The 19,558-nt window shown below is 34.0% G+C and overlaps 1 protein-coding gene across 18 annotated transcripts in view; it reads left to right on the plus strand.

The window, feature by feature from the left end:
* Nucleotides 1-19,558, plus strand: part of EFCAB3 (EF-hand calcium binding domain 3) — a 722,802-nt gene that overhangs the window by 102,780 nt on the left and 600,464 nt on the right. For all 18 annotated transcript variants that reach the window (XR_008916397.1, XR_008916396.1, XR_008916398.1 and 15 more), the window contains exons 33-39: nucleotides 4,211-4,282; nucleotides 6,369-6,506; nucleotides 9,891-9,962; nucleotides 12,082-12,228; nucleotides 12,789-12,860; nucleotides 15,844-15,987; nucleotides 18,078-18,149. Coding sequence is in view for 15 of the 18 variants with exons in the window: in XM_056817026.1 (XP_056673004.1) it covers nucleotides 4,211-4,282; nucleotides 6,369-6,506; nucleotides 9,891-9,962; nucleotides 12,082-12,228; nucleotides 12,789-12,860; nucleotides 15,844-15,987; nucleotides 18,078-18,149 (717 nt within the window). In the remaining 3 variants the exon portion in view is untranslated. The remainder of the gene's footprint in view (nucleotides 1-4,210; nucleotides 4,283-6,368; nucleotides 6,507-9,890; nucleotides 9,963-12,081; nucleotides 12,229-12,788; nucleotides 12,861-15,843; nucleotides 15,988-18,077; nucleotides 18,150-19,558) is intronic.

The raw sequence follows: 19,558 nt of genomic DNA on the forward strand, positions 1-19,558 counted from the left end.
CACCTACTGCTTGTCAAGTGCTACATTTAGGTACTAGAGATAATAAAGACAAAAATGGAAATAGCTCCTGCCCTTGGGGCACTTATAGTTTACTGGAATTCTACCCAGAAGTAATCTCCCACTGTCTTTTTTTTTTTAAAGCATTAATAGCTATTTTTAGTATTCTTTTTATTCCTAATCTCAGAAATAGTTGTTAACATTTACTTTCTGACATTTGGGATCCAAATTCTCTCCTCTCCCTCCCCAACCTCCTTCCTGTCAAGTATATAATAACATATATATGAAATATATGTATATTATATGTATAATCTCCTGAAGTCTTGATGAGCACAGTGTTAGAAAACATCACATATCCATATCTCAGAATGCTTGTTTCTGTGTTGAATTATCCTACAGCATTCTTTTCTCTGATGCTTACATCTTCCTTTCTGTGGTTAGCCCTTATCCATCCATCTTCCTTTCTTCAAGATCCTTTTATATTCCCAAGGCTCTTCATCCTTGTGCCAATGGATGATATATTCTGGCTTGCTGAAAAAACTGCTATTTAGAGACCTCTTCTGCCCTTCAGTTAACTATAAAACTGGTTAACTTTAAGTCAATTTATCATCTAGAAGTCCCATTAATGTTATTCAGCTTCATCAAATAGACATCCTAAAGCTGAGAAAAATTTTCTGAATCCAGAGAAACAGAATGGTGCTTGGGGACACTCTTAGAGATCTTGGAGAGAAGCCTGCAGAGTAATTTTATCTCTTCTATTCTCTTTCATTCTTATTTGATTCAGTAAAATCCAGTAAGTGTTTGTTAAGCCCTGCTTTCTTCAGGACAATATATTAGATGCCAGGGATACAAAGGCCAAAATGAAATAATCCCTGCTTTCAGGAGCTTACATTCTATTGAATACTTCCACAGCTAACTAAAGGTGCAAGATTGATATGTCCATGAAATTCTTTGTCAATGTCCACTATTGCCTTTTTTTATTTTTAGCAAATAATCTCAAGTTCAGCTAGAATTTTCCTCACAGGATGCTGGACCACCAGGAAAGTTCTAGAAATCAGTGTGTTCTCTTGGGAGTAATGGGGAAAAAGAATGTTTTCTAAACCACTTAAATCTATTGCTTATTACAATATCTGACACATTATAGGTGTTAATAAACTATTGTTTTTTGATAACTCTGTGCTAGTATCAGTTTATGTGCAAGGATTCTTAACCTAGATTTTATAGATGTCCAAGGAATCAGAATAGATTTTAGGGGAGAGATGAACTCATGGGAAAAGTTACATTTTGATTTTCACCAACTTCTTGGTTCCCAAACTATGTTAGATAATCAGAGTTCAAAGTTCTTTCAAAAGTATTTCCATTTTAGAATCAATACTGTGTATTGGTTCCAAGAAATAAGAGTAGTAAGAGTTAGGCAATGGGGATTAAGTGACTTGCCCAGGGTGAACAGTTAGGAAGTGTCTGATGTCATATTTGAACCCAGGACTGCCTATCTCTAGGCCTGGCTCTCAATCCACTCATTGAGTCACCTAACTGCTCCCTTTCAAAGTTATTTTTTACTTCAAAGTTATTTTTATTTTAAAGTTATTTTTATTTTAAAGTTTTTTTTAAATAATATTGATTATAAAGTACAAATTCTTCATCTGGTTCTGCTCGTTTAATTCTGTATTAGTTCCTATAAAAGTCTCTTTATTATTATATCTTTCCGCATTTGTGATGGTTCCATTGTATTCCGTCATACCCATGTACCATAATTTGTTCATCCATTCTCCAGCTTTTAGGCAACCCTTATAGTTTAAAGATTTTTGCTACCACAAAAAACTGCTACAAATGTTTTTGTTCATATGTGATTTCTTCTCTTCCTCCTCCTCCTCCTTCATTATTGTATCAATGTGCCTATTTTTCAACAATTTCTCTGACATTTTCTTTTTTTGTGTCACCTCTGTCTATCTTACGGGTTTGAGTTGGAAGACCAGACTTGCTTTAATTTACACTTCTCTAATTATTAGAGATTTGGGGTCTTTTTTTCATTTGAATGAAGATAATCAGCATTTCCCCCCTGAGAACTACCTCTTCATATCCTTAGACCAGTTATCATTTGTGAAATGGGTTTTATTTGTATAACTTTGAGAGTTTTCCTTATCCATCTGGGAAATGTTGGAAAATGAAACCTTTATCAGAGAAACTAGAAAGAATTTTTTTTTTCCTAGTTAACTGTTTTTCTTCTTAGCCCTGTTGGATCTTCACCGTTTTGTACTTATGTGTGCAAAAAACATTTTGCATTTATTTTCTGTGATGTTTTCTTTCCCTTGTTTGATAATGCATGTTTCCCTCATCCATAGGAAATTGCTTCCTTGTTTCTCTAGTTTATGATGTGACCTCTTACAACTATGTGAAGTAGCCTCTTAGAACTTTTCTTGGTATAAGGTGTGAAATGTTGGTCTAAATCTAATTTCTGCTATGGCGCTGCCCAGTTTTCCTAGAATCTTTAATCAAATAGAATCATTAACCACCCTAATCCCCAACTAATAGTTGGGGCTTTTATTTTTATTAAATACTAGGCTACTAGGTTTTTTCTGTATATTGTGTCCCTAATCTGTTCAACTGATTAAACTCTCTTTTTAATAACAGTACAAAATCATTTTGATGATTACTGCTTGTTGTATTGTTTGAGATCAGGTCTACTTGGTCCTTTGTTCTCATAATTTTTTTCATTTGAGATATTGGACCCTTCGTGACCTATCTACATGGGAACTTCTTTGTTATTTTTTTTTTCATTCTATAAAGTAATCCTTTGATAGTTTAGCATTGTATTAAATAAATAAAGTTAGGTAGTATTATAATTTTCGGTTATATTGGTTCATCCCAAATATGAACAATATATCTTCAGTTGTTTAAATCTGTCTTTTTTTTTCCTCCTATAAAGTGTTTGGGGAGGGGTTCCTTTCACTTTAAAAAAGAAATTTGGATGTATTCTGTTGGTGGACCTGTTAATTGATCCAACCATTCTGGAAACTAATTTTGAATTATGTCCACAAAATTACTAAATCCGTGCACCCAATCTGACCCAACTATACCACTATTAGGCCTTTTCCCCAAAGAGATCAAAGAAAAAGGAAAAAGACCTCTATGTGCAAAAATGTTTATGGCAACTCTTTTGATAGTAACCACAAACTGGATACTAAGAAGGTGCCTACGTGTTGGGGAATAATTGTATTTGAATAAAATGAAAACTTACTGTACCAACAAGAAATGCCAAATGTTTTAGAGGAAACTGAAAGATTTCTTTGAATACAGAATGAAAGTAAATAGAATTAGAAGAATAATTTAAACAATGACCATGCTATAGAGAAAAATATCTCTGAAAGACTGCAGAACTCTGATTAATGCAGGGATAAACCATGAGTCCAAAGGACTGGAGATTAATCCCATCCACATCCTACCAGAGTGGTAATGGGCTTAAATGAAGAATGAGATATCTACATTTTTGGATAAGAACAATGGGGGAATTTTATTTTATTGTATTATGAATTATTAATTTATTTTATTATGAAAAAATTTTCTGTTTTTTAATTGAGTTTATTACAAAGGAGAGATAATAAATGCTTGTAGAAAGAAAGAAAGAAAAAAGAAAGAAACAAAGGAAAAAGAAACAAAGAAAGAAACAAAGAAACAAAGAAAGAAACAAAGAAACAAAGAAAAAGGAAAAGAGAAAGAAAAAGTTTTGAAAGAGAGAACAGAGACAATGAGTGAATGAATCAGAGATGAAAGGAACAGAGAAAAGCATTAAAATCAGAGAATAGATTTGGTTCTTTAGAAGGAAGCTTATTAAGAAACAAAAAATTAAGAAGCAAAAAAATCTTTGGGATTGTTTCTAATAGGAGTTTGACAATCTTTTTATTATAATAAGGCAAGCTCAATTTATAATTATTCTAGGTAGAAGTTTTGCTTTAAAAAATAACACAAAACTATTAAGTGTTATATATTTTGTGTTTCTGAAATATAATAAAATTTAGCTTTTAAAAAAATACAAATGAAAGGTACTAGAGGAAACAATTGGGAAACATTTTAGTTCTATCTGGCTCATGCAATCAAGAAAGTTGAGGATTGTCAGTATATGGATAGTTGCCAGTTTTTTCCTTTACTTTCTTAGGTCTGACTTCATAAGGTTTCCTTTTCTTCCTAATGGATTTTCTCCCATTTCCTTTTGTAGAGAGTGGATCCATAAAAGTGAAGGATGTTGTCCAGAAATTGGCTGAGACTCCAGGATTTATTGAGCCTCCTGGTAGGAATTTTTTTTAAGGAAAATTAATCATTTCCATTCTTGTTTTTATGCACCTGCTGTTACTTTTTTTTAAAGTATGTACCTAACCTTTACCTATTATTGCACCAATGCCCTTTCTTCTCCATTTTAATTCTTTTCAAAGACGAGAGAATGATTTTAAATGGGAAAACAGGGATACTAAAGCCCTTACTAGATTTTTCTTTTTCTTTTGATAACAGAGCTTTGTATATTTATTTATATAATGAATACAACATGAGATGATTAAACATTAAAGTGTTATATAAATATGATTTTAAAAATCTATGTGCTAGCACAGAGGATAGAGAATCAGGTCTAGATTGAGGAGTGCCTCAGACACTTCCTATAGCTGTGTGACCCTGGGCAAGTTACTTACACCCATTTACCTAGCCCTTTGCCACAAGGTAAGGCTTTTTAAAAGAAGGCATCTAGTAAGTCTTGTGAATGTTGCTGGGTGAAAGACACATTTCTAGGTCTTATGGGTGCTATTAAGAGATATGGGCCAGCTAGGTGGCACAGTGGCTAGAGTGTCAGGCTTGGAGTTAAGAAGACCTGAATTCACATCTCTTTTCAGACAATGACTAGCTGGGTGCCTCTGGGCAAATCACTTAACCCTGTTTGTCTCAGTTCCCTCATGTATAAAAATCAGCTGGAGAAGGAAAAGGCAAAACACCCCAGGATCTCTGCCAGGAAAACCTCCAAATGGGGTCACCAAGGGTTGGACCTGATGGAAATGACTGAATGACAAAAATCCATAAATATATAAAACACGATCCTTGTCCTAAAGAAATATATAATTTGGTTGAGGCACAAGACATAAAACTAGAAATATTAAATAACTAAAAAAATGTTAACTACAAGTTAACACAGGAAAACCAAACACAAACACCAGCAGTTAACAAATTTTCCAGGGAATGAGATAATCAGTGTAAATGAATAAAGAGATCAGTATACAAATGAGTGGTCTGGGAGGCTTCCTGGCTGTTCAGTCATTTCTCAGTTGTGTCTTACTCGTTCTGACTCTATTTAGAGTTTTCTTGGCACAGATAGTGGAGAGGTTTGCCATTCCTTCTCCAGCTCATTTTACCGAAGAGAAATGGAGGCAAACAAGGTCCAGAGGCTTGCCCAGGGTCACATAGCTGAGGTCAGATTTGAACTCAGGGAGATGAGTCTTCCTGACTCCAGGTCCAGTGTTCTGTCCACTATGTCACTTCACTGCTTATAAAAGAAAAGAAAGATTTTTTTTTTTTACACACAACAATCCAGTATTGAGCTCCCCACCCCCACCCCTCACCCCCCAGTGTCTAGGAACTTCAGTGGTAACTGGTAGCTCAGATCTGTCTTTAGTCAAGCAAATGATGGTCTTTTGCTGTTGGTGGCTCCTCTTCAGCTTCAAACCCATTCTTGGTCTGGAGACTGTGGGAGCAGAGCCAGTTTTGGGATCATCCCTCCTTAGAGTAGACTGTTCTTTCTTGGAGCATGTTAGCTATTCTGGGCATTTGAAATGGAAGGCTAATACTCTGAGAGAAGAGCTTATCTAGTGTGGTTTGTTCATGTAGGTGGCACAGTGTATAGAGTATGGATCCTAGAGTCAGGAAGAGTCACCTAAGTGAGTTTAAATATTATTATTGGCTGAGTCTGATGGATTACTTCTGAACTATAGGAAGAATAAAGCCAGTCAGCTGTTCCCACTAAATATAGCATCAATTTGGTGAATCCCTGGGATGGGAACCAGGCTGCTTAAGGAGAGGTAAATTGACCCAGGTTGGAAACAGAGCATGGCAAAGCTTTGGTGCTGATCCATAGTGGGATTGGGCTACAAAGGACTGTTGGATTTCTACTCAGAGCAGGATAGGGAGACCATGACTCAAAAAATACAATAAAATGAAGGAATTGGACTAAGTAACTTTTAAAGGCTCAAGCTCTAAATCCCAAAATCTGACTCCTGAGAAGCCAGAAACACAGTGTCCCACTTGAAAGAATGGATATGGTCCCCAGGTCAAGTTTTTAGGTACTTCTCAAGAATCTTCAATTAACATTTTTTCCTTTTCTCCATTTATAAATATAGTTGATGTTTGGGATGTTCTCAACAAATTGGGTGATGAAAAAGTCAAAACTGATGATGTATCCAGTGCCTTGGATGACTTGGGGATTAGAGTAACTGAAAAAAACCTTCAGGAAATCCTGCAATCGATTCAACCTGATGGTAAGTATCTGAGCCAATCAGGTTATATTTCCATATGTGTATTGATGTGAATGTGTGTATATTTATGTATAGATATGAATATTTATACGTATGTCCTTTTCAGTGAAAAAAGCTCAAAATTAATCATTCCTGCAATTTAGAGAATTGGAAAGGAGGGAGGTGAGATTAGAGCAGTTGTAATAAATGATTTACCTTTTAGAATTTTCTAAAAATCAGAGAGGGGAAAGGGAATAGCAGCAATTTAGGAAAAGAGGCAAAGCTGCAGTAATTGGAAATTCGATTTAGTTTTTATCAAGTGCCAGTTACTGCTGGTTGTGTGCTGCTCTTAGGTGCTAGAGACAAAGACAAAAATGGAGGTAGCTCCTGTTCTCAGGTGCGTACATTCTCCCAGAATTCTATCCACTTTCCAGAAGTAACTTCACTCTATTTTTTAAAGTGTTAATAGTTCCTCTTATTATTGTTATTATTGCTATTTTATTTCTAATCACATATAGAAACAATTGTTAATATTTATTTTCTCACATTTTGGATCGAAATTCTTCCCCTCTCCTACCTCCTTCCTGATAAGTAATCTGTTTTATAAACTCCCCAAACCTTGATGAGAGCACAGCATTAGAGGACATCACATATCCATATGTCAGAGTACTGGCATCTGAGTTGAATTATTATCCTATAGCATTTTTTTCTCTTATGTTTAGGTTTTTCCTCCCATCCATCCATCCCCCTTTCTTCAATATACCCAGGGCACTTCTGTTTCATCCTTGTGCTATTGAATAAAAAATTACTGCCATTTAAAGATTTCTTCTGCCCCTTCAGAACTGTAACTGTAAACTGGCTAACTTGAAGTCACTAACCTAGAAGTCACTTTAATGTTATTAAACTTCATCAAATGGACATTCTAAAGCTGGGAAAAATTTTTTGAATCCAGATGATTTGGTGCTTCTCCCTTGTGCTTGGGGATGCTCTTAGAGATCTTGGAGAGAAACCTGCAGATTAATTTCACCTCTTCCATTCTCTTTCAACCTCATTTGAATTCAGTTAAATTCAATTATTTGTTAAGCCCCTTATCTCTACCGTACACTGTACTAACTGCTATGGATACAAAGACCAAAATGAAATAATCTCTGCTCTCAGGGAATTCCATTCTATTGAATACTTCCATATATACAGCTGACTAAAGCTGATGTGTCCATGAAATACTATATCAATATCCATTATTGCTTTTTCTGTTTCTTGTAAGTAATCTCAGGGTCAAATTAAGTATCAGATATTTATTTTCCTCAGAGGGCATTGAATCATCAGGAAGATTCCAGAATGTATGTGTTCTCTTAAGAGTAATGAGAAAAGGAATGTTTTCTGTACCACTTGCCATCTATTGCTAAGCAAAATACTTGGCATATGGTAGGTGTTCTTAAACAAGATTGTATAACCTCCAAGGAATCTATGAACAGATTATAAGGTGGGGAGAGGAATGAACTTGAATAGGAAAAATTGTATCTTAACTTTCCAAACTGTGTTAATTGATCAGAGTTCATAAATCTTTCAGAGTTTTTTTTTTTAATATTGTTGATTATAAATTATTCTTCTGGTTCTGGTCATTTCATTCTGCATCAATTCCCATAAGAGTTTCTGTGTCTCTTTGAAATAAATTTCCTCATTTTCTATGGCTCACTAGTATTTCATTATATTCATGTACCATAATTTGCTCAGCCATTCTTCACTACTAGGTCTTCTTCATTCTCAAAATTTCCTTTGAGATTCTTGACCCTTTGAGCTTCTTCATCTGAACTTCATTATTATTTTTCTCATACTATTAAGTAGTTCTTTGGTAGTGTGGTATTGTATTAAGCAAATAAAATTTGTTAATATTACAATTTTTAGTTTTATTGGCTCATCCTACATATGAACAAATAACATTTTCCCCATTGTGTAGGTCTATCTATATAGCTTTCTTTTTTTAACCCTTACCTTTTTGATATTGATAGTAATTGATAGTAATTATTGGTTCTAAGGCAGAAAAGTGGTTAGGGCTAGACAACTGGGACCAAGGGACTAGTTCAGAGTCACACAGCCAGGAAGTGTCTGAGGCCAAGTTTGAACCCAGGACATTCCACCTCCACGCCTGAGTGTCTGTCCACTGAGCCACCTAAATGCCCCTCTTTATGTCTACAAACAGTATTTTGTAGGGTTTTTTTTTTCTTTTTTAAAAAGAAATCTAGATGTGTTCTGTTGATGGACTAGTGAATTGGTCTAGTTATCCTGGAAAGTAATTTCAAAATATGTCCACAGAGTTAACAAATCTGTGCAAACAGTTTGACCGAACTATGCCACTATTAAAGCTTTTCCCCAAAGAGATAAAAGAAAAAGACCTCTATTTGAAAAAAATATTTATAGCAACTCTTTTCATAGTAGCTCCAAAATGGAAACTAAGGAGGTGCCCACACATTGGGGAATAGCTGTGTATGAATGTAATGAAATATTATTGTACCATAAGAAATTACAAAATAGGCAGTTTTAGAGAAATTGTGATGACTTCTGTGAACTGATATAGAATGAAATGAATAAAACTAGGCAAATAATTTATACAATGACAATACTGTAGGAAAAAACAACTCTGAAAAACTTTAGAACTCTGAAGAATGTATTTATAAACCCAGAATACTGGAGATTAATCCCATTCACATCCTACTACATTGGTAATGGGCTTAAAATGAAGAATAAGATGTACCACATTTTTAGACATGTGGGAATTTGTTTTGTTGGACAATTGATATTTTTATGAAGGTTTTTCCCTACTGTTTTTCAATGAGCAGTTTGAAGTGTATTACAAAGGAGAGAGAATAAATGTTTGTAATAATAAATAAAAATAAAAGAGAGAACAGAGAAATTGAGAGATCTAGAGATGAGGGGGACAAAAAGAAGGATTAAAACCAGAGACTAGATTTGGTTCTTTAGAGGGGAGTTTATTAAAAAACAAGAACAACAACAAAAAAACAAACAACAAAAAAAACAAAAAGAAAACCTGGAATTGGATTTCATAGGAGTTTATTAGTCTTTTCATCAGCTTGTAGTTTTTCTATGTAAAATATTTTATTGTCTTTAAAAAATAACACATTGCTGCTAAGTACATACATTTTGTCTTTCTGAAATCTATCAGAGTGTTTTTTTTAACATAAATAAGACAAATGAAGAGGGACCAGTTAATAAACTTAATTTATGGGAATAATTTAAATTGTATCTAGCTCAAATAATTGGATGCACTCAATACAAGAAATTTGAGGATTGACCATTTACAAATAATTGCCAATCTTCTTTACTTTGTTTGGGCTGACTTTATAAGACTCTCTTTTCTCTCTAATGGATTTTCCCCCTTTCCTTTTTTAGAAGCTGGATCAGTAAAAATAAAGGATGTTGTCCAGAAATTGGCTGATGCTCAAGAATTTACGGGGCCTACTGGTATGTATTTTTTTTAAAAGAAAAATGAATCTTTCCCATTTTTGTATATCATCTGTTGTTACCTTAAAAAAATATGAATCTAATCTTTAGCTGTTGTTCCCCCTTTTCTTCCCCATTTTAATTCTTTTAACAATGAGAGAACATTTCTAACTGGGAAAACAGGAATGCCAAACCTTATATAGCTAGATTTTTTTTTCTCTTTTGGTAATAGAACTTTGTGTATTTATTTAATCATGTTATGAATACCAAATGAGGTGATCTAAACATCATTATAAAGTGCTATATGAATATGATTTTAATAATTCATCCAAAAATTATGTTGCTTTTTTCCTGCTTTTTGAAAGACAGGTCTCTAAATATTATGGGTGCTATTAAGAGATTTGGACAGTAGGTGGTACAATGGCTAAAGTACCAGACCTGGAGTCAGGAAAACCCACATTTAAATCTGTTTTCATATATTTAGTAGCCATATGACCCTAGGCAAATCACTTAATCCAATTTGTCTCAATTGCATCACTTGTAAACCGGTAGGAAATAGAAGGAAATGGCAAACCATTCCAAATTCTTTGCCAGGCAAAACTCAAATGAAGTTATAAAAAGAGTCAGACATGACTGAAAGACTGCACAATAAAATTTAAAAGATCCTTACCCTAAAGAAACTTATAATTTAGTTGAGGAGTCAAGATATAAAGACAGGAATATTAAATAACTATGGAAGTTTTAAATACAAGTTAACACACCATAACAATACATGAACAGCATTAATATTGGATATATTTTCCAGTGAGCGAGAAAATCAGTGTAATGAATGAAGAGATCAGTATGGGAGTGAGTGGCCAGTTAAGGCTTAATGGAGGAAGATCCTAAAATATAAATAAGAGTTGTTTGTGTTTTTTTAATTATTGGAATACCACTAATGAACCTTTAGTCTCTAGGAATTCCAGTGGTAACTACTGGCACAGATTTGGTATCAGTCAATCAAATGATGCTATTTTTCTGCTTGTGGCTTCCTCTTTAGCTGCAAGCCTGTTCTTGGTCTGGAGACAATGGGAACAAAAGCCAATTCTAAGATAGCCCTTCATATGGTAAATTCATCCCATTTTAGAGTTTGTTAGCTATGTTGGGCTTTGGAAAATGGAGGGGTGTACTTTGGGAGAGGAGCTCTGATTTGGTTCAGTTCATATTGCCTTCAAGTATCTGAGAAGCTTCAAGAAGTCCTGAACCAATCTGTTTAACCAGACATCCCTGAAACTCTAGCAACCAGTGGGTTTGCTTACTTTGAAGCAGAATTTGTGCCTATTTCCATTTTGGTCCTAATTTGTTCTCTCCAGAGTAAGTTAATCTTTGGAAGCTCCAAAGCCACCTTGAAGTGTCCATATAGATTAGATGGGAAAAGGCCAAAGGATTAATCTCTACTTGGCCATACTTTTTTTTTTTTAAATCCTTTGGATTTTGTGGCCAGTTGAAGGTCATTGGAAGACTCTCAGAAGCATTAAAAAAAAAGATTAACTTTGTTTGCTGTAATCAATCACTCTCAAGAAAAGGGGATTTCTAGAAGCCCTCCACATTTCAAATAGGTAATATGCTATTTTTTTTTTAGCAAGAGTTAATATTTTACTTTTGATTATCAAAGTTTTATTTTATTGGTATTTTCTCAAAAGTAGTTAGCATTTTATACAGCACATGTGTAGGATCATTCAATATAAGATAATAGCTAATAATTCCTAACATTTATAATGCTTGCTCTGTGCCAGACACTTTGCTAAGCATTTTACAATTATTATTTCATTTGATCCTCACATCAACCCTGGGAAGTAGGTGCTAATATCACACCCTCATTTTTTATGAGGGAACTGAGGCAAACAGAGATAAAGTGCCTTGCCTAGAGTCACACAGCTATTAAATGCCAGCTGCATTTGAACTCAGGTCTTCCTGATTCCAGTCCCCATACCCCTATGCTCTAGGGAGCACCTAGCTCCCTAGATTACTTCAGGGAAGCCCTAAACACAGACATCTTAGCTCTTAAAAATGAAGACAATGCCCATTATCAGATTTGTGTATTGTTAGCTATTTTGTTGTTGTTGAATCAGTTTCTATTTTTATTTGGATATGCATATAGAATTACAAAAGGCATGGACTATTGTCACCAATATCACTGATGGGAAAATCAAAAAGGCTAATATATTACCAACCCTGGAGAGTTTGGGATTCAATTTAAATGATGAAGATCTTCAAGAAGCATTGAAATCTTTCCAGACAGATGGTGGTAAGTCCTTTCAGATAGTCGCGAGGTACGAGTCACGCCGAGTACATGAAAATATGTGTCCTTTCTCATGACAAAGCTAACATTTCAGTCATAGTCTCAGGCCCAAATGCTACTGACCGATTTCCAGTTTTTCCCATTAAATGCAAATGGTGAATTTCTTTCCCAAGTAATTTATACTTTGGAGTTTATCAAATACCAGGTGAATTTACTTATTTCTTTTCCTTCCTTATCCAATCTATTCCAATGATACACTTTTTCTATCTTTTGAATATTTTTGATAATTATTGCTTCACAGTATAAGTGGAGATTAGGAAGTACTATTTCCTTTTTCATTCCTACACTCCCTTCTCCCAAATATATTCTTGAGATTCTTGAACTTTTATTCTGAGGAGATAATTTTTAAAATTCAGGTCTACAACTTTTAATTTTGACCTAATCTATACAACACCAAGTTTTTCAGATAATTCTGAGGTCTCGGCTTTCCCTGTCTTTGTAAAAATTGCTTTATTAGAATCCTTTCCATTACAATATTTGATTTCTCCCTATACTTTTTTTGGTAGATCTTAAAGATATAGACCTACGGGAATTTATCAAGAAATATTCTGAAATCAAAAACTGCAAGAAGACCCAACGTGAGTATGAATGAACCTTTTCCATTCCTGTATTGGCAGTAATGGTTGGACATTTTTATGGATAGGGATTTAATTTTTTGCAGTTTCTCCCCATTCCTTTCCATTTTCAGTAATTGAGTTACCCCCCCCCCTCCCCAATCTTGGTGGTCAAGTTTTGTGTTTGTAACCAGTCAATCTATTAACGTAGCTTTACAAGTAAAATTTATTAATGCAACTTCTAGATAATGACCTCTTTCCAACCACCCCAGGAATTAAAAATTCCCTTGTAGAAAAGAAAAAGAGCAAAATAAAAACCCACAACCAGTACATTGACTGTATCTGGAAACCTATGTGTCATTCTGTCTCTGTAGCTCCCTGTCACTTTCTCATGGGAAAAGTAAGTTTTTTTATTTGTTCTCTAGAACCAATATTTCTACCAACATTTTAACATTTTTATAGTGCTTTTCAAGGTACTGATTTGAATATATAAAGAACATAAATTATGGTCCCTGCCTTCATCAGAGTGATATAATTAGGCAAAGTAAAGTAGGTATAAAAATGAAAGTGTTAAACACCAGTGTAAGGATTGAAATAATTCCAGAAGATAAAAACAATATAGTCTGACAGTCATGGTTGATTTGTACACTGATGTGTAGATATTGAATGTTATATCAAATTTAGTAGCTTAGATAAATGTTCACAAAATTTTTATTATATTGAAAATGGTTCAAATTTGTGTACCAGTTATTAGAAAAGGATTCTAATCGTTTCATATTATTATTTTCTAATTAAATGTTTTTGTAGTTTAATTAATGCTTTGAAATGATATCAGTTCAAAGAAGATAAAGAAATTTGTGATCAGCATTGACTTGGAATTTTCAATAATAATTAATCTGAGCTTCTTAACATTTGCTGCCTGAGCGTTTCATTGGTGAATCCTAAGTTTTCTTATTTTAGGATCAATTCAGGAGCAAAGAAAGCAAATGAAAATCACTTGCTGTCGCTCTCTTCATTATTTATGCAGGTCAACTCTTGGTTTAGAGAAGTCCCATGGAAAGTAGTCATCCCCATGAAATTGTTTCTCCCTGAATCTTTTCTCCTACACCTCCTTGTTTTTTAGTTATTCTGAAATTGGGAGAAATGATTTAGCTTTATTCCTAAAATACCAAAGAAACCTTGAGAATTTCTATAATATATGTTGTTTGAATTTTAAAAATCAACCTAGTTAACCAAGACCTTCACCATTTTGAGTTTTTTTTTTAAACCTTATCTTCCATCTTAGAATCAATACTGTATATTGGTTCCAAGGCAGAAGAGTTAAGAGCTAAGCAATGGGGGTTAAGTGACTTATCCAGGACACAGCTAGGAAATTTTGAGGCCAGATTTGAATCCAGGGATCTCTGTCTCAACACCTGGGTCTCAATCCAACATCTGGGTCTCAATCTACTCAGCCACCTAGCTATCCCCTTGACATCTGTTATTGAGAGGAACCCTGAAGAGAAGACAAAATTTATTTCCCTTCTTTTGGTCCTAATTTAGGTTTCAAAGTTTCTTTGAGATTCAAGGTGTCAAAGTGTGGGAAGGAGAAAAAGAGAGAGTCAGACAGCTTAAAACAAGTATTAGGTCATAAATTACTTAGTAAAGCCCAGATGTGCCTAATTATGAGTTATTAGATGTATCCTTGAAGCATTTTTTACAATAAGCTACCACTGAGTGGTGTTGTTTTTTTTAACCCTTACCTTGTGTCCCAATATTAACTTCAGGCAGAAGGGGTGAGGGCTAGGAAAGCAGGATTAAGTGACTTGCCCAGGGTCACACATAGCTAGGAAATATCTGAGGCCAGATTTGAACTCAGGTTCTCCCAATTCCAACCTTAGTGCTCTATCCACTGTACTACCTAGCCTTCCCTGACACCATTGTTTGCTAACCAGACAAGAAAAAGGAATTCCTTAGCAAACTCCCACATTATAATTATAATATACAGAAAGAGGAAGAAATACATTAATTAAATCCATTGATTAAATCACAGATGGAAGTTCTGTTTTCTGTGGAAAAAATTCCTTATGCTGATGAAATCCCGCATTTTTAACTCCCTCTCCACATCTCTGTCTGTTAATAGGAGGATGTATAATGAGACCACAGAGGCTATTTCCTCTGGTCCTTTCAATTTCAGCATGAGGAAATTGATGTCTAGAAAAATCCATTGATTTGCCTAAGATCAATGAGATTATGGAACAAGCTAGATGGTGCCCTAGTTCATAGAGCACCAGTTCTGGAGTCTGGGAAAAGTCTTTTCTTGAGTTCAAATCCAGCCTCAAATACTTACTGGCTATGTGACTCCAGGCAAGTCACTTAACCCAATTTGTCTCAGTTCTTCATCTGTAAAATGAGCTGGAGAAGAAAATGACAAATCACTCTAGTATCTTTGCCAATAAAACCCCAAACTGAATCAGAAAGAGTCAGACATGCTTGAAAAACAGCTTGAATGACAGCAAAAGGCAATAAAAGTAAAAGCTGAGGATGGAGCTCATCTACAAATATAGTCTTCTACTCCATCATGATGTCTCTTTTATGCACATCTGGGCATGGATTTATTTGTTTGTTTATTTATTTGTTTATTTGAAACCCTTACCTTCCATTTTGGAATCAATACTTGATTCCAAGGCAGAAGAGTGGTACCAGGGCTAGGCAGTTGGGGTTAAATGCTCAGGGTCACACAGCTGGGAAGTGTCTGAGGTCATAGACATGGATTTATGCTTATTACTTATAATAATATTCTGATTTTTTAAAATAATTCACTATCATTGATTATTAAAAACAGGGAACTTTTTTTAAGTAACAAGGAAGAACATATAAAATATTTCTCTTTGACAATGCATTTTATATATTGTTGCTTCTTTAAACTCAAATACAATACTTCATTGCTTTAGAAAATTAATAAATTCTCCAGTAATGCTTTTTTTCTAAGTTCCTTACATTCATTAATATGTATACAATTTAACAGAATTACAAGATGCCTGGACTCTTCTCAACACTGTCTCAGAAGGGAAAGTAAAGACTTCTGATCTGGGAAAAGCACTAGAAACCATGGGAATAGCATTAGGGGAGGAAGAAATACAAGATATAGAGAAATATACTGACACTGGTGGTGAGTACTTTAGTTCTTTATAGAGTTATTTGCACAAAGTGTAATAGAATATATCTTTACCAAGGATTACTAATGTTTTTAACCATCCTTGCAAAGTTTAGAGTTCTAAGGTGGGTTATATCAGTGTCCTTATTTTCTGATATTATAAATCAGTAGATTTAGAGTTAGAAAAAAGGGATCTTAGAAAGCATTTAGTTTAATACCTTCATTTTACAGATGAGGAAACTGAAATTCAGAGAAATTATGTGGTTTTCTTAACAAGCAGTGGTAGGTGGTGGAGACTGGATTTAAGCTAAAATTCAGTGTTCTTTCTTTTAAAAATTATATTAAAAAGTATGTATGTATATGTATACATAAATACACACAAACTATATGTGCATATATAATATAATAGATTCATTTTTCTTCACATCACAGTCATTTTTTTGGGAAGAGTATTTTTTAGCACACATTTTCTGGTATTTGTATGAATTACTCTTTAAAAAGTTAATAGATTCAATTCATTGGACCCAGATTTCTTTCTTTGGCAGTTCATTTATTTTGATAGTTTAATTGATTCCTTTTTCTGAGGTAGGGTTACTTAAGAACTCAATTTATTTATTTTTTGAGTCTGAATAACTTATGTTCTTGTAGATAAACATCAAGTAGTAAGATGGGAGGTGGATAGAGTGCCAGACCTAGAGTCAGAAAGACTTCCTGGGTTCAAATCCAGCCTTAGATACTTACTAGCTGTGTGACCCTGGGCAAGTCATTCAGCTCTATTTGCCTTAAGTTTCTTCATCTATAGAATGTGTTGGAGCAGGAAATGGCAAACCACTCTAGTATCTTTGCCAAGAAAACCCCACACAGTTTTATAACTCTCTGGGTATAATTCCAGATTGCTCTACAAAATAGTTGTATCAATTCACTGTTCTACCAACAATGTATTTGTGTCTCCATTTTTCTTTATCCCCTCTAGCATTTGGCATTTTCCCCTTTTATCATTTTAGCCAATCCAATATGTGTGAGATGATATCTCAGAATTATTTTGATTTGTATTTCTCTGATTAATAATGATTTAAAGTATTTTTCCTATAACTATATATGGCTTTGATTTCTTTATCCAAAAACTGTCTTTTCATATCTTTCAACCATTTCTCAACTGGGGAATGGCTTATATTCCTATAAATTTGAAAAAAATTCTTTATGTATTTTAGATATGAGATCTTTATCGAAGAACCTGTCTATAAAATCTCTCCCCCCCCCCAATTTTCTACATCCCTTCTCATCTTGGCTAATTTAGTTTCATTTGTACAACCCCCTTTTTAATTTAATGTAATCAAAATCATCTATTTTATGTCTCACAATGTTCTTATTTCTTGTTTACTCAAAAATTCCTCTTCAGTCCATAAATCTGATAGATAATACATTTCCTGTCCTTCTAATTTGCTTACAAACTCCCCTTTTATGTCTAAATCATATATCCACTTTGATTTTATATTGGTGAATGGTGTAAGTAAGATATTGGTTTATCCTTAGTTCCTGCTTAATTGTTTTCCAGTTTTCCCAACGATTTTTACCTAATAATGAATTCTTAACTCTAAAACTTGGATCTTTAGCTTTGTCAAATACAGGGTTAGTATATAGTATGCTCTTTAGTTACTATTTGTTGTGTGTCTATTTTGTTCCACTGCTCTCTCTTTCTATTTCTTAGCCAGTACCATAGTTTTTAATAGTTACTGCTTTATAATACAGTTAAAAATCTAGTCCTGCTATTCCTTCTTCTTTTTACACTTTTTTCATGAGTTCTTCAGAAAAAAAACCCAATCTACCATATTTCCTTGTACTTCTTAGGGTCCACTTCTGTTAGAATCCAGAAAGTCTGAATCTTGGCATTGATACTCGCCAGCAGGTGTACTTGCGGGTTTGGGCAAGTGACTTAATTTTTTTGAGTCTCATTCCCTCATTTGTAAAATATCTCCAAAATAACCTCAGAGTTTCTGTGCAGCTTCAATAAGATAATGTATGTAAAATGCTTTGCAAACCTTTGAATGCTATGAAAATGTCATATACTTATAACTTGATAATATCTGATTTTTTTCATTTTGTAGAGGATGGAACAGTATCTTTACAAGATGTTATTGATAAGTTGACAAATGCCCAAAAAATGAGTGAGGGCCAACGTAAGTAGGAAGGAATATTTCCTTTTTTCTATTTTTATATACACTCTGATTTTTTATACATTGATAGAAATTTAACTTTTTAATAGAAATCCATCAATTCCCTTTCTTTTTAGTACTTTTGTAAATGGAAACATGGTCTTAAAATTCATAGTCAGGAAGATAATTTCCTTTGTTTGTATCTTCTTTTTCCATTTTGTTAGTGACTTTTTGTCTTTAAAGACATTAATTCTTTAGATAAGGCATGAACACAGAACAGTTCAATAAAAGCATAAGCGTTATATAAGGGAAAATGTGATTAATTGCCAACTGAGTGACGTAAACCATTAGTTTGATGGATTCAGAGATAGAAAAAAAAGTCTTTGATTCTGAACTCTCTGAAGAGACTTCATGAAAGAGAAAGGGAATTAAATTGAGTCTCAACACCCCAATAGTATTTGCTACTGAGGAATGCCTGGATTTCAGGGGACTCACATCAGCAATTAAGATAAGCAAAAAGTGTTATTTCTATATCATTTCCAGTTCCTTTTCTGATTGAATAATTTAGGACAGACAGGGTTTGTTCTACAATATACCTTATCCTTTAGCCCTCCTCCTTTCTTAGAGGTTTTTAGCCACTCTGGATAATTGGGATGGGAAGAACATCTGCTGGCACAAGTGCTTTGTAAAATACCCTGAGGTCTGCGGAAAATTATAGGATCTATTGTTTGTTTTTTTAAACCAGATATATCTAGTATTTTAGGATAATTTCTTTGGATAAGTTGGTAATAAGTAGATTCTTCAAAGGCAGCTATGACCCACATTTTTCCTATCTGAAACCCTAATGGTGACTTGAAATTCAATATATAGATACTTTGAGGAAAGAAATAACCAGTGGTTTGATAGTCCCAGTGGGCCATAAGCCACTTATAATCCGTTAATAAGAACTAACATGATATTAGGAAGGAGAGGAATGGAGTTAGGATTTTCAAGATAAGAAAAAAGAAAAGAGGGTCATTGAAACATTGAAAATATAGTCCAGAAAAAAAACACAAACAAGGACATTTGCTTTGAAAGTTACTTGTTGTTATGATTCATTTTAAAATGCATTTTATTGATATATTTTGTCTCTATATTGTCTAGATTCCCAATTGTATCCCTCCTTTCTCCCACCCCATTAAAGCCATCTTTTAAAATGGATTATATTTTTAAGAAGGAAGCTAAGATGTACATAATAGAGATACATGGTTTCCTGTATAATCCCCTTATTTTGTTTTATTTTATGAAAAAAACCCCAAAAGATCTCAGAGGAGAGACCTTCAAGGATTTTTCCAGCTCGAAATCCTAGTTTATGGCTAATTCCAGGGTCATCTCAAATGGTTTTATAGAATTCACTTTATAATAAGCTGGTATTAATTGAAGCCCAACCCCTT

This window comes from Monodelphis domestica, chromosome 2 (assembly GCF_027887165.1).
Source record: "Monodelphis domestica isolate mMonDom1 chromosome 2, mMonDom1.pri, whole genome shotgun sequence".
NCBI lineage: Eukaryota > Metazoa > Chordata > Mammalia > Didelphimorphia > Didelphidae > Monodelphis > Monodelphis domestica.